We start from the raw sequence: 14456 nt of genomic DNA, 5'->3' as shown, positions 1-14456 counted from the left end.
ATGTTTCATTAGCTTCATTAAAATGAGGGACTTTCATTGGTACCTACTGTGTATATGTCTTACTTACGCTGCCTGGTTGCCTCGCATATTGTCATTTCAGCAGCTTGGCACTTAGAACATTATGGCAATTGTATAGTGAAGTTCAACGGCAATAAAATTAACAAGTCGTTGCCCTTGCAATAGGTGTTGGTTATTTGCTCTTGTGACATGAAAGGACTTATAAAAGGCAACGCTAAAGCCAAAGTTGTTGGTACAAAGACAATACACGTCCTTTAACATTGAGCGCTTTTGTGTAAGTAGTGGGGTATGTGACTTTACAATTCCATTGTGAAATAGAAGTTTACGGCTGGCGGTATAGCTGAAATAATTAGTTTAAGTTCATAAAACTAACTTTGTTCCAAAATCGGCGTCTGCGCGTTTGACTGTGATAAAATGAATTCGAGTGTGTGTTGTAAGGCATATTCTTTCTTGCATTCGATGCCACGCGACGCATTTTGTGTGAAGCAAGCTGTGTTTTCTTTGTGCGCCAATAAACGAATCTTGCCCCTTCCCAATCAGAAAAATTATGTCCGATCAAAGCAAAGTTATCACGATTTCATGTATGATAATACGCTAGACATGTCCTATATTGCCCATTGTTATTATCCCCGATTGTGCACGCAAATGTAACATCGGCCATAGATAGATTTTCTTGGATGAATCATGTTTGTCATCATGCTTGTAAAAAGCATGATGCCCATTGGTAATACCCGCATATCTGTCATAATCCACACATAATCAAGACTTGTAATATTGTCTATAAACGTTTATTTCACATTATACCAGTCAAATGAAACAACAAAAATCACGACTTTTGCAAAGGCCTAAAAAGTACATGTGCAAGATAACGAAGGTATTATAACGAAATAGGTCTGCAACTAACAAGTGCATTGTGCACTCAATCAGAATCTGTATCTTCTGATGAAACGTATTTTATGGTATCATCAGATGAAACATCTGCACCTTCACATGTTTTGTTGGCCTTTTGGCCTTTTCTTAAATTTCTGCCGCCATCCCAGTCAGCAGCACCAGACAATACTGTCTTGATGTCATTGACAACCTCTTGACCGCTTGCTGATTTATGGCTTGTGAATTGCAGACACTCTAAACAAGGAAAAATGTCAATAAAGTTGCAACACTGTTGGGCGCTTTAAACCAAGAAATGCCAAACTGTGGTTTGTGGACCTCATGGGTACATGATAAACTGAAAAAATCCTTTACCAGCTATAAATTTTGATATACTTATTTTATTTCTCCATTGCAAATAGATTAGGCATCAGTGATTAACAGATATACAAATATTGGTCATTACCCCAAAACCTTTTTCATAACCTTACTAGGAATCACCTGCAATGCCACAGGTGTTGAGTTGAGTGTAATGAAATATAACTTACTTCGAAGGACATCATCCAATTGAGAACCACTAAATGGTTTCTTAGTTGCTTTTCTTTGACTACCAAGTCCAGACCATGAGTAGGTCATAGCCAAGGGCCTTGTCATGAAGCACCTCATAAATGCTCTCACAGTTGAACGCAGCATTTCGTGATCAATTTTTCTTCCTATATTTTGAAAATCCTGTAAATATAAGAAGTACTTAACAAATAACACTGACCAATAAATTCTACTTGAAAACATTATAAATTCTACTGGAACATTATGTTTAAAAACATTTTGAAAATAAAACACCATCTTTACTTGAAAGTTATTCAGAATTCGACTCAGTTCCTCTTCTGATGAAGCTGGTTGAAATGCTGTCCATGTAGTTTCCTTTTGGTGTTCTACTTGTTTTAAACTTTTGATATAGGCAAGAGTATCTTCAATCATGACTTTGATGGATTTTACAGCATTCAAAACATTAGCAACATCCGTTCTGATAATGTTCAACTCCGAACAAATGTTGCTCAGATTAGTTAGGTCATCTATCTTTGCCTTTTTTCTTGGTGCTGGATGTTGAGGAGATAAAAATATCCTGAAAAACAAGCGTTAAATTTGCAATGTACTTTAAACATTGTTTGTATTCTACCCACTAAACATACCTTTTTGGAGCAATAGCATTCTCCCACTGTAGTGTAGGTATTTCTGTACTGGTGCTGCCATCATCTTCGGAGGAGTCACTAAGCTCCTCAGCAGTGTAAGCCTTTTTTAAGCATTGATCATAGGAATCTAATAAACATGAACAAATTATGTAGCGAACACGTACACCTCAAGGCCACACAAAGGATGTTGTTCAATGTAATAGTTAAAAGTGTTATTTAAAGCAAAAATTAAAAATATTTACAGGAAGATATATATACACCATATTGGTGAATTAGAGAATATTGTTGACAATTGCAAGCAAAAATACAAATGGCACAAGACAATAATCACTTTCCAAGTCACAAACAACAAAAATGCCAACAGTAAAAGATGAAACAGGTGTTTCAAACAGTTGTTTCATTTTTAAGTAATTTTTTACCACAAAATACTTGTCTGAATTGAATGTAAAAATATCATTTACTTCAGCAATAACAGATCCATCGTGGAATCTGCAACATTTGAAACAGAAATAGTACAACCATTAAGCAACCTTGCTCCTTTATAATGCCGTACATCGGTTCTTTCAAACCCAGGCAATGATAAGCCATTTACATTGCATTTAAAAACACAACCAGGAGGCAAAGATAAAACTTCTTTGTTGATTGATATTACAATATTTTCATTTTGGTTGTAGGCATGTGTCCCCACTTGCTCAAAAGGCTTGTAACCAGAATGTACACATTGTTTTAAAATACCCAAATAGCTCTCAAAAGGAAAACAATTTATTAGCTCTAAAGAACCAAAGAGATAACAATCATCTGGCATGTGGATTTAACTGTGCACATTGTAAGACATGAATCCATCCTGATAATTAAAGTTTTATAGCTGCAAGGAAGGTTACCATGGACGTGTTGCAGTGATTTTAAAAGTGCTGTGACTACAGCTTTAGGTACATTAACTTGTAATAAAGCCCAATCAGTTATTAATTCAGTTACTGTCAATGGCCTTTGTTCTACATCTTGTGCATGATTTTTCCCAGCTGCTGAATTTTCGATTTCATTATTTGAAGGTATAATTAGTGCAGACACAGGCAAATTTGAATTAGGAATATATAAACTTACAGTTTGTGACCTAGTCCCAAACTGTTATCGCTGCATGTAGTCTCACCCAACTGCCGTGCATTTTTTCGACAAAGCGATTTCTGCTTTTGTGATAAGTCACTGTACGGCTTAAAAAAAGTTCCAGGCATTTTACATGCATAGAGCTATATACACACACAAAGCAGTTTGTTTAAGGTTTGCAAGCTGTGGCATAAACCTACAACACACATAACACTGACAACACTGCATGTTAAGCAAAAGGAAAGGTTTATAAAACATGACTGGCAACAACACTTTTTTTATTAAAATAGCAATATTTAATGTCCAAACAAACAAGTCTTACCTTTCTTGGTCGGCATCCTGTCGCCCGCCTTAACTTTTCTTTCAGAACGCGTTTGTCAAGCGTGACCGAGATAACGATTAAAGGCACTTATTGGCTAAAACAAGTCACGTGACGCAAAAACGCGCTAAACAAGTAATTTACAAGATTGGCTCACCAGTTGCCACATGGTCAAAAATGTACAATCTAATATCATAATCCAAACTTTTATTTTATGGGTCAATAGGATCTTTAATCGAAGTAATTCTTGATTATTACTTTATATCTGATTTATACTTCGTTTAGTGCAAATCCTTCTGATGTTTATTGCAAGGGGATAAAAAAAACGGGGGTAGCAATTTAAAAATGTAGCCTACTCTGGTCAAAATTGCAAACTTACGTCAGATGGGTGATCATAGAATTATATGGTGAGATCATGTGTTTATTAACTTTGCAATTAAAAAACTTGATCATATATGACGATCGTAGAAAATACATGCATAGATTATGCACTTATTATCGTTGAGATGATTTGTCAACGATAATCGGAGAAAACCCAATAGAGTTCAAACATGATCGGGTATAATTCGGACAAAAATTCTGATTGGGTTTGCTTCCCAGATAAGTTCTGATAGACGCTGTATTGAACTGCGAGTTTGCTTCGCGCAAGATTACCTCACAGATCAGCCGTTTGATGAAGTGGTGCCCAAAGTACTCACAGGAAACAAAACGGTGAAACATATGTCCACTTAAATATATATTATTTAAACTATAACAATAAAAGCCGCACTAGCAATATTTTGCGTCAGTTTTTACTGTAATGTATCGGGCCTAAAAGTTTTGCAAAATAGACCAGGTGCAGTTTAAATACATTAACATTTTAATAATCTTTTGACCTTTCACCGCCATTTCCATTATGAAATACAATCCCAAAATGTCATTTCGGCATTTGAACCTGCGGGTTTCTACGCACTTGCCTAGTTCAGCGTCAAACTGGTGAACTGGAACCAGTATACAGTGAAGCCAAACGCTTTTCGCTGTACCCATTGGACCCTAGGCTACCACATAGAAAACCACTGCATTAAGGTATGACACACTTTTTAATCTTCAAAGAACCGTTTTGTTGTTTCTAGCACGGCGTTGAACTCGAAAAAGGCTACAGGTCATACTTTGCTGCTCGCCTCACGTACTTTACCCCGAGTCGTCGCCAGACATGAACACAAAATGCGTTCAACTGTTCTTGCGTCGCGAAGGGACGATGTATATGAATCTCCAGCTGTTGTTTGCAGACGCGACCAGATACCAAAAATATAAAAACCGTTAGGTGGCGCTTTTGAAACGTTTCCATGTTTAAAATATGGTTTTCGTTGGATTTAATCTCGACTTGTGTTTTTGATTTCAAATTTTAGACGTTCCAGCACTAAACTAGGCAAAGATGGATTGAATAACACGTTCCCTTTTTTGAAAACTTTTCCATTGAAAAATACTGTGATTTGACACCGAACTAAATATTTTGAAGATAATTCGATGAAAAGTTTACAGTAAAGCTGCCGATTGGCCATCAGTGAGGTCCAGTAATTTGTAAAGGCAAATTCTCTATCAAAAACAAAAAGTTAAAGCAATATTCCAACTCTATATGCAACTGCAAGTTTTACACCAAAATCTCGCGTATAAACCAAAGAACATTGATTTACCTGCAAAATCACTGATTAAAAGTTTACTGTGCATATGTTTCATTAGCTTCATTAAAATGAGGGACTTTCATTGGTACCTACTGTGTATATGTCTTACTTACGCTGCCTGGTTGCCTCGCACATTGTCATTTCAGCAGCTTGGCACTTAGAACATTATGGCAATTGTATAGTGAAGTTCAACGGCAATAAAATTAACAAGTCGTTGCCCTTGCAATAGGCGTTGGTTATTTGCTCTTGTGACATGAAAGGACTTCTAATAGGCAACGCTAAAGCCAAAGTTGTTGGTACAACGACAATACACGTCCTTTAACATTGAGCGCTTTTGTGTAAGTAGTGGGGTATGTGACTTTACAATTCCATTGTGAAATAGAAGTTTACGGCTGGCGGTATAGCTGAAATAATTAGTTTAAGTTCATAAAACTAACTTTGTTCCAAAATCGGCGTCTGCGCGTTTGACTGTGATAAAATGAATTCGAGTTTGTGTTGTAAGGCATTCTTTCTTGCATTCGATGCCACGCGACGCATTTTGTGTGAAGCAAGCTGTGTTTTCTTTGTGCGCCAATAAACGAATCTTGCCCCTTTGCTTCCCAGATAAGTTCTGATAGACGCTGTATTGAACTGCGAGTTTGCTTCGCGCAAGAATACCTCACAGATCAGCCGTTTGATGAAGTGGTGCTCAAAGTACTCACAGGAAACAAAACGGTGAAACATATGTCCACTCAAATATATATTATTTAAACTATAACAATAAAAGCCGCACTAGCAATATTTTGCGTCAGTTTTTACTGTAATGTATCGGGCCTAAAAGTTTTGCAAAATAGACCAGGTGCAGTTTAAATACATTAACATTTTAATAATCTTTTGACCTTTCACCGCCATTTCCATTATGAAATACAATCCCAAAATGTCATTTCGGCATTTGAACCTGCGGGTTTCTACGCACTCGCCTAGTTCAGCGTCAAACTGGTGAACTGGAACCAGTATACAGTGAAGCCAAACGCTTTTCGCTGTACCCATTGGACCCTATAGGCTACCACATAGAAAACCACTGCATTAAGGTATGACACACTTTTTAATCTTCAAAGAACCGTTTTGTTGTTTCTAGCACGGCGTTGAACTCGAAAAAGGCTACAGGTCATACTTTGCTGCTCGCCTCACGTACTTTACCCCGAGTCGTCGCCAGACATGAACACAAAATGCGTTCACCTGTTCTTGCGTCGCGAAGGGACGATGTATATGAATCTCCAGCTGTTGTTTGCAGACGCGACCAGATACCAAAAATATAAAAACCGTTAAGTGGCGCTTTTGAAACGTTACCATGTTTAAAATATGGTTTTCGTTGGATTTAATCTCGACTTGTGTTTTTGATTTCAAATTTTAGACGTTCCAGCACTAAACTAGGCAAAGATGGATTGAATAACACGTTCCCTTTTTTGAAAACTTTTCCATTGAAAAATACTGTGATTTGACACCGAACTAAATATTTTGAAGATAATTCGATGAAAAGTTTACAGTAAAGCTGCCGATTGGCCATCAGTGAGGTGCAGTAATTTGTAAAGGCAAATTCTCTATCAAAAACAAAAAGTTAAAGCAATATTCCAACTCTATATGCAACTGCAAGTTTTACACCAAAATCTCGCGCATAAACCAAAGAACATTGATTTACCTGCAAAATCACTGATTAAAAGTTTACTGTGCATATGTTTCATTAGCTTCATTAAAATGAGGGACTTTCATTGGTACCTACTGTGTATATGTCTTACTTACGCTGCCTGGTTGCCTCGCACATTGTCATTTCAGCAGCTTGGCACTTAGAGCATTATGGCAATTGTATAGTGAAGTTCAACGGCAATAAAATTAACAAGTCGTTGCCCTTGCAATAGGCGTTGGTTATTTGCTCTTGTGACATGAAAGGACTTCTAATAGGCAACGCTAAAGCCAAAGTTGTTGGTACAACGACAATACACGTCCTTTAACTTTGAGCGCTTTTGTGTAAGTAGTGGGGTATGTGACTTTACAATTCCATTGTGAAATAGAAGTTTACGGCTGGCGGTACAGCTGAAATAATTAGTTTAAGTTCATAAAACTAGCTTTGTTCCAAAATCGGCGTCTGCGCGTTTGACTGTGATAAAATGAATTCGAGTTTGTGTTGTAAGGCATTCTTTCTTGCATTCGGTGCCACGCGACGCATTTTGTGTGAAGCAAGCTGTGTTTTCTTTGTGCGCCAATAAACGAATCTTGCTCCTTTGCTTCCCAGATGAGTTCTGATAGACGCTGTATTGAACTGCTTCGCGCAAGATTACCTCACAGATCAGCCGTTTGATGAAGTGGTGCCCAAAGTACTCACAGGAAACAAAACGGTGAACCATATGTCCACTCAAATATATATTATTTAAACTATAACAATAAAAGCCGCACTAGCAATATTTTGCGTCAGTTTTTACTGTAATGTATCGGGCCTAAAAGTTTTGCAAAATAGACCAGGTGTAGTTTAAATACATTAACATTTTAATAAACTTTTGACCTTTCACCGCCATTTCCATTATGAAATACAATCCCAAAATGTCATTTCGGCATTTGAACCTGCGGGTTTCTACGCACTCGCCTAGTTCAGCGTCAAACTGGTGAACCGGAACCAGCATACACAACGTGCCTAACCCGTTTGAACTTTTACCAACCTAAAAGTAGCTGTTACATTTTGTCGCACGGTCAAGGGACCAATTCTCGGACGGTTGACAGGACTGGCCTAACACGTTTTCGTGCGTTGATTCTTAGACGCAACTGGACGTTTTGGAATTCTTGGTCGCAGTTGCGCGTGGGTGTGTCGAGTCAGACCCCAAATACCGGTTTGAAGTAATTTTTAATTACTTTGCGGACTTTTTTTCGGGTCAACGAAATGGATGATTCAGAAAACGGGATTTACCTTTTATTTAAATTAGGGCTCTTTGCTGTAAAACTGTTTCCAATCATTGTTTTGATACAAACATGCCGTTTATACGGTGTTTTTCGAAATCGCAAAGCATAAAAAATTAAGAGCCTTGTCTGAGGTTCCATTTCAAAACACAGCTAGAAACGTAAAAATTCAGTTTACCACAAAGTAAGAGATGCACCCGTGTCTGGATCTCGAGGAAAAATACACTGTTAAATCTGTATGCATTTTTATCTCTATACCTAAACCCAAACAAACCAATAGTGTGACAGTGTCCAAGGAGTGAAAATTGCAACGTCACTCTTATTCTAAAAATGAGTAAATAAAGGAGAAAATACACATTTATCATTGAAGCGTCCATGCAGAGACTCGAAAAACGACGCACAGCAGAGTTTGCTCCCCCCCCAAAAAAAAAACAAAAAACAAACCGTTTGTCATCCGGCAACAGTTTCAACCGGTTTAATCCCAGTAGCGTTTTACGTTGACAGGTTTAACACACCTCGCGCCTGTGTAAAGGTGAAGGGTGGGAACTGCGTTGACGGACAACCGGGATTTCGCCAATTCTTACGGAAAATATTAGCTTAGCTTCGGTGGTCGAACAGTTTAAGCCCTGAGTTCCTCCCATTGACGACAGATGAAGCTAAAAATAAATCCGTTTGGTACTTAAACTGTTTAACACTATTTGTTAAAATGGAGCCATCACTCTAAGCTTACAGAAGTCCAAACAAATAAAGCAATACGTTTACAGTGCTGCTACGGCAAAAACCCGCGTACAGATAATGTGTTGACAGATTTATAGCGCTTTTGGGGTTTGCAATAAATTACTCCGTGGAGTGGTAAGAAAAATTGCCTATGTCAGTTTCTAAATGCTGACATCATCAACTGAATTTCAGTGCATGACTGCTCCGGAAAATTTTTCGCTACCCCAATCACGAGTAGGATGTGGAAAATTATTCCGGCAGTGCTGACAATACGTGCGTAAAAAACGGCTAAATTCATGCGCTTTAAAAATAACGTTTAACCAAAAACGGACACTGGAGTTTAATAAACTTGTCGCCACGTGGTTCTCAGGTCAGTACATGCAATTACACAATTTAGAGTTTTTTTGTGTAAGTAGTAATATAACCCAAAACGTTACTAATTTCATCCTTTCAAAAATGTATCATATGAGAATAAAAAGTTTTGTATTTAGTTTGACATTTTGTCCAACATGAATTCATCACGTAAAGTCCCCGTCCCTATAGACTCCTTCCAAAACTGCCTTTTCCTTCGATGGTTTTAACGGAAACCGTCAGTGCCGTGTAAGCAACAAAGATCAAGGAGAGACATTCAATATGACATTCACATTAATACATAATTCAAGAAAATTGGTTAACGAATATTTTTGGTAATCCTTACTTAACGAATAGCCATTGCCATGAAACTATTCACATTTTACGCGGCCAAAATGACATTTTAAAAACAACATCTTCTTTTTACACTTAGACGTAAAAGTATTATGCTTACTTAGCAGATTACATTTTGAAGTTGCGTTTCAAAATGTCATTTATCTGTAGACTGGTTCCTTTGAAGCAAACATTTGGGCCGAATATGCCCGTTTTCTTTCCGACCAAAACCTTTATAAATTTAAGTAAGTCTTTGATCGGACAAACCATGAGGCAGAATTCATTGTATTGTCGTTGCAAATTACCCGCAACGATGTCTGCAAATTTATTTGTGCAGCTATAATTTAATAGTGCCAAATTTTCTTTGACGAGAATACCAGTTTAATCACAAGGTTGTCACAATAAAGTCGTTTTGTTAGGTCACAAAAGAGAATAGGCCTAGTTTTGAACTGGACTTAAGCTTTTCCGCCGTTTCTCAAATATTCGATTTCAACTCCAACCAATCAGGATCGGTTTGTTACATCACTATACTTTACAGTCGATTGGCGAATAGGCGTGACTGAGGTAGGTGTGGTGTTGAAAACCAAGTAACAACAAACCTGAAAAAGCTGTCGACGTATTACAGCAACAAAGACCCTATAGATACGTGCCCCAAACATAAACACGCATTAACGTAGACACAGTAGCAAAGGTCGCCACTTGAGTGGTCCAGATTAACCTGTGGGATTCCTAAGAGTTTCCCGTGACGCATATGCAGGTGGGAATGCGTACATCAGTGTTGCTCAGCAAATGCATTGCGGGTCTTGTTCAAACTTGATTGATTTCAAGTGTTGTGCTCGTGCGGGCGCAAATACGCGCTTGGCTGAATAAATATCAGCGCTTGCGCACGGCCTGATGGGCTGTTGTAATTCTTTCGTCATTTATTGAAGTCGCAAAACCAAGATTTCGTGTCGTTAAATTCAATGCCTTTTGTCCAGAGCAAATATAAAACTACGCTATCCGGAATATGGGAGTAGCAGTTGCTACGAGAGGGTATTAGTGGATAACGTACGTCTGCCCCCTAATTCTATTTGCGTTGGTCGCCTCACGCACCATCTCGAGTCCCCGTTTTTTTCCTTTGGTAAATGATCTGTGACCGTCGGTATTAGATCATAACTTGATATTTGCTAACCACGCACCAGAAGCTTTAAAAGGGATCGAAACGGCTCATTCTGTGGATTAAAGTCGAGCTGCGAAAATCACAGGGCACAAGAAACTTCAAGTGTTGAAAAATGGTAAGTGAAGTCGTTTCTTGTTTAACTTAGACTTTTAAATTGAGCTTCCAGTGATTAGTTCTTGCTCCCCGATTATTGTATTGGTTAGGGTTGCCGGCGACAATTGTGTGGTATATTAACGCGGTATTATGTAGACGAATAGGTTCAATGGCTTACCACAGTATTGCTGAAAAAATTACGTCCATTTTGTCCGATGTGAGTGAAACGTTTTATGGTGAATTAAATTTGGCTGAAAACTAAGTTATGTTTGTTGCGTGAATATGCAATGTAAAATTTAAAAACGATCGAAAACAATCATTGATGACTGATGAGTTATTAAATATGAGTGTATAAACATTATGGAGAATGGTTTAAACATGTGTAACGTGTCTGTAAAAACTCCCTATTTTCACATGTACAGTAAACCCATTTAAACCGGATTCTGTTAATTCGAATCTTTCCCTGCTTCGGACAAAACTTGAGGAACAAATGATTTATAATGTGATCAGGTTTGAACTAATCGACATTACTTAATCCGGATCTTTGCCTAATTCGGACAATTCTTTTAGTCCAAACGGGTCCGGATTAACCAAAACTTACTTTATTTACAAAATACGAATTATGACCTTCCTATTTTTGCAGAATCCAATTATTATCTTTCTTCTGTTCGCGTCTTTCACCACCGTTTTTGCAACAAAGCCAACAATTGACTTACCAGACTACAATAAAGTATGAAAAATATCTTTTATTTGATTTTGATTTTTTGTAATTTGTCGTGAGTAAAGAGACAGAAAGCGCCTATGTTTAATGTGCTGATTTTGTACTACAGTCAGAACAAACTTTAGATTAATTTTCAACTGTCACATCCAAATTAGCAAACTCGGGAACCTATATAAAGCCCTTTAGTTAACTTAGCAGTAAATAAAACTTAATATTTCCACGAAGGTCACATAAACTTTTGCCCCACACACAGTTTTTTTAATGGGCAACTGGAACAGTCGTTAAATTTATTTCTGAAAATTGTGATGGCGCCTTTTAGTTTACACATTTTGCCCTTCCAGCTATTGTTTGATTTAAGCAAGTTTAACAGTTGTTTGCGAATGGATAGCATAAATGCGCTCCAGTTTTCTTGTGTAGTGCACGTGCCACTTTAAAATAGTTTCTGACAAATTTAATTGGTGACTTAAGTCGAAAATGCCCCCAGAGGTTAACAATGCATAGCACACTTTAATTTCACGTTCAGTGTTTGCTTAAATCGTAAAACTTTCAGTTCCACAATGATACCTTGAAAACGCGAATAGTGCGCACTAGCTGTTAAATGTCACAGACGTTTTGCGACATGGAATGTTGGTTTAATTTAGAATTTAAAAAACATTATCGTTAACCTTCATAGGCACGTTTGTATATGCGTTTAACCAGATTGTGATATGCGCTTAACCAGATTGTTCGCATTGCAAAAAATGGTGGCAATTCTAAATAGGTTTCAGCGATTCACTTTTTATGCGACGTTTGTAACAAAGTTTGACGCGCATACATGATGAAAATATTTCGTCGAGAAATGCGTATATGTTGGACTGATTAATATAACCAAAAACTTTCACACAAAAAAACAATGTTCAATGTGTATACTTCGAAAACACACGAAAAATAATGTATCTAAGACTCGGCCATTTTGTTGATTATTAACTGGCAAACAAGAAAAGAAAATCGAGCTAACAAAGGTGTTAGTTTCCCTAAAAGTCATCCTAACCTTGGTGCGCAAAACACAAACAAAATCAATTAAGTAACAAGCAGTAAAAAAAGTTAACGAAATATCAGAGCGAAACGTTCTGTGCAAAGCATTTGATTTCTAAATCATATTTGCACGCAGATTGACCCTACTGTTCGGTTGACGGAAGACGTTTGCAAACAAAAAGAATACAAAAAGCTGCACTCCTGCAAGCTGTTGAAGCAGGACAAGAAGAAACTAAAGAAGATCACCGATGAATATTTCTTCATGTTTGACTTCTACAACTCCAGCACCCCCGTGAACTACACAGCAGATACATCCACCAGAGCCAAGCGTGAGACCGATACCATTGATTCTTTGTACGACTCTCTTCTTGGTTTGTTGGGAAGATCGCCAAGAGATGGATCAATGGCAGGTAAGGTTATCGGCTTCTGTAGAGTTGTAAACTGGCCCTAATTTTAGACTTGCTAGCTAGGAAGCTGGCCAATATTTTCAATCCGGAATTAGGTCCGAAAGTGTTTTTTCGATTAAACCTATTTATGGCCTACGTATAGATCTACGGCATGTGCGGCCATGTGCATTTTATCAATCCACACTTGGTGCTCATGCTCATAATACAGTAACACCCCAAATGCATATAGAGTTGGAACCGCTATATAACAATAAAAGAAATTGTATGCGTTGCTACAACAAAAAACGTAATATGATTATGGCAGTATGGTTACTTGTGATAGTGCATCACGTAAATATACATTTGCATGATTTGTTTGTCGGGTGTTTTTCGGGCTTTTATTTAAACATTGACTATAGCAAAATGACGAAATATAATATTGAATAAAACTAAAAAAATACACTTTACAAAACAGAGGCAGTTTCTGACACCAGCCACAATGTGGTGAAGCGAGCAACGATAAACCATTGCGCATCCAATTACTTGGTTTATACACAGGTCTCTCATGCCGTTGGTACGTTTACTGGAGATTCGTACGAGTTGATACAAAATCCAGGTGGGTTTATTAAGGTTTACATAAAACTATAAAAAAAACATAAATATTTAAAGAATAAATTTCTTTGCAGTCCAATAAGTCAAAATTAATACGAAACTCACTTGGGTTAAAAGCTGGCAAAACAATTATATTATACTTTGAATACCAAACTCCCTTCAAGCAATTTAATTTTTTAACAAAACAGGATAAAATCATCAGATCCAGAAAATATGCGTGATAAATGATCCGTTTTTAAGCTATATACAAGCCTTTATGTCAGCAGGTATTCGTTTACCGCTCTTAAAAGTTTAGCAACTTCCATTTACACCAGTCGCCTGTGCATGTGCAAAAGTTACTATCGAAATTTGCCGAACAAAATTTTCTGGTCCCTGCAGCCAGGGTAAAAACGGTATTTTTCTTTAAATTTGTGCAAAGATAAAAACAAAAAATATAAATTAAAATGCCGACAAAAAATATAAATTAAAGTGCAAACGTGAGGACCTGTATTGATAAGTTTACCTGTTTACTACCCGTAGTAACATCATACCTCACGGCAGACCTATACATTTAGCTATTTTCCGATGGGTGACGCAAAGAGCTAAAGGGCGAATTTTGAATGCTAATACCTTACCCCGGGCAGGAACTTGGCCGAATGGCCTGGCGCGCCTGACCCATATACGGAAATAAAAAAACCTTGATCGGGATTCGACCCCAGGAGTGTCCTGGGTTCTAACCCCGTGAAAAAAATACCTTACCCCGACCCTAATACCCCTATAACCGTCAAAAATTAGCTCAATGTGAGTCTTCGGTGTGTTTTATGATTTTCCAATTATGATGCTACCTAGTTTTCTTGAAATGTACACTCGCGTTGTGGGATGGTGCTTAATAAGATATCTATGCTTTGGTGCAGTGGTCGGCAACCGCCGGTCCGCGAGGAGTTTGTTACCGGGCTGTACAAATTTTCTGGGTAAATGCTATAAAACATTTTGTCCATGTAGCCCGGGGA

The 14456-nt window shown here is 37.7% G+C and overlaps 1 protein-coding gene across 1 annotated transcript; it reads right to left on the bottom strand.

Moving 5' to 3' along the window:
• Window positions 1-798: 798 nt before the first annotated feature.
• On the bottom strand, window positions 799-3638 carry LOC145229723 (uncharacterized). The gene is made up of 5 exons (XM_080095057.1): window positions 3499-3638; window positions 2076-2202; window positions 1735-2008; window positions 1434-1614; window positions 799-1143 (listed from the first exon to the last, which is right to left on the bottom strand). The coding sequence occupies exons 1-5, from the start codon at window positions 3512-3514 to the stop codon at window positions 938-940; spliced, it is 804 nt and encodes a 267-aa protein (XP_079951183.1). The 5' UTR covers window positions 3515-3638; the 3' UTR covers window positions 799-937.
• Between the last annotated feature and the right edge of the window lie 10818 nt (window positions 3639-14456).

Source organism: Phallusia mammillata, chromosome 1 (assembly GCF_965637545.1).
Source record: "Phallusia mammillata chromosome 1, kaPhaMamm4.hap1.1, whole genome shotgun sequence".
Lineage (NCBI taxonomy): Eukaryota > Metazoa > Chordata > Ascidiacea > Phlebobranchia > Ascidiidae > Phallusia > Phallusia mammillata.
This window is presented reverse-complemented; position numbering and strand designations above follow the sequence as displayed.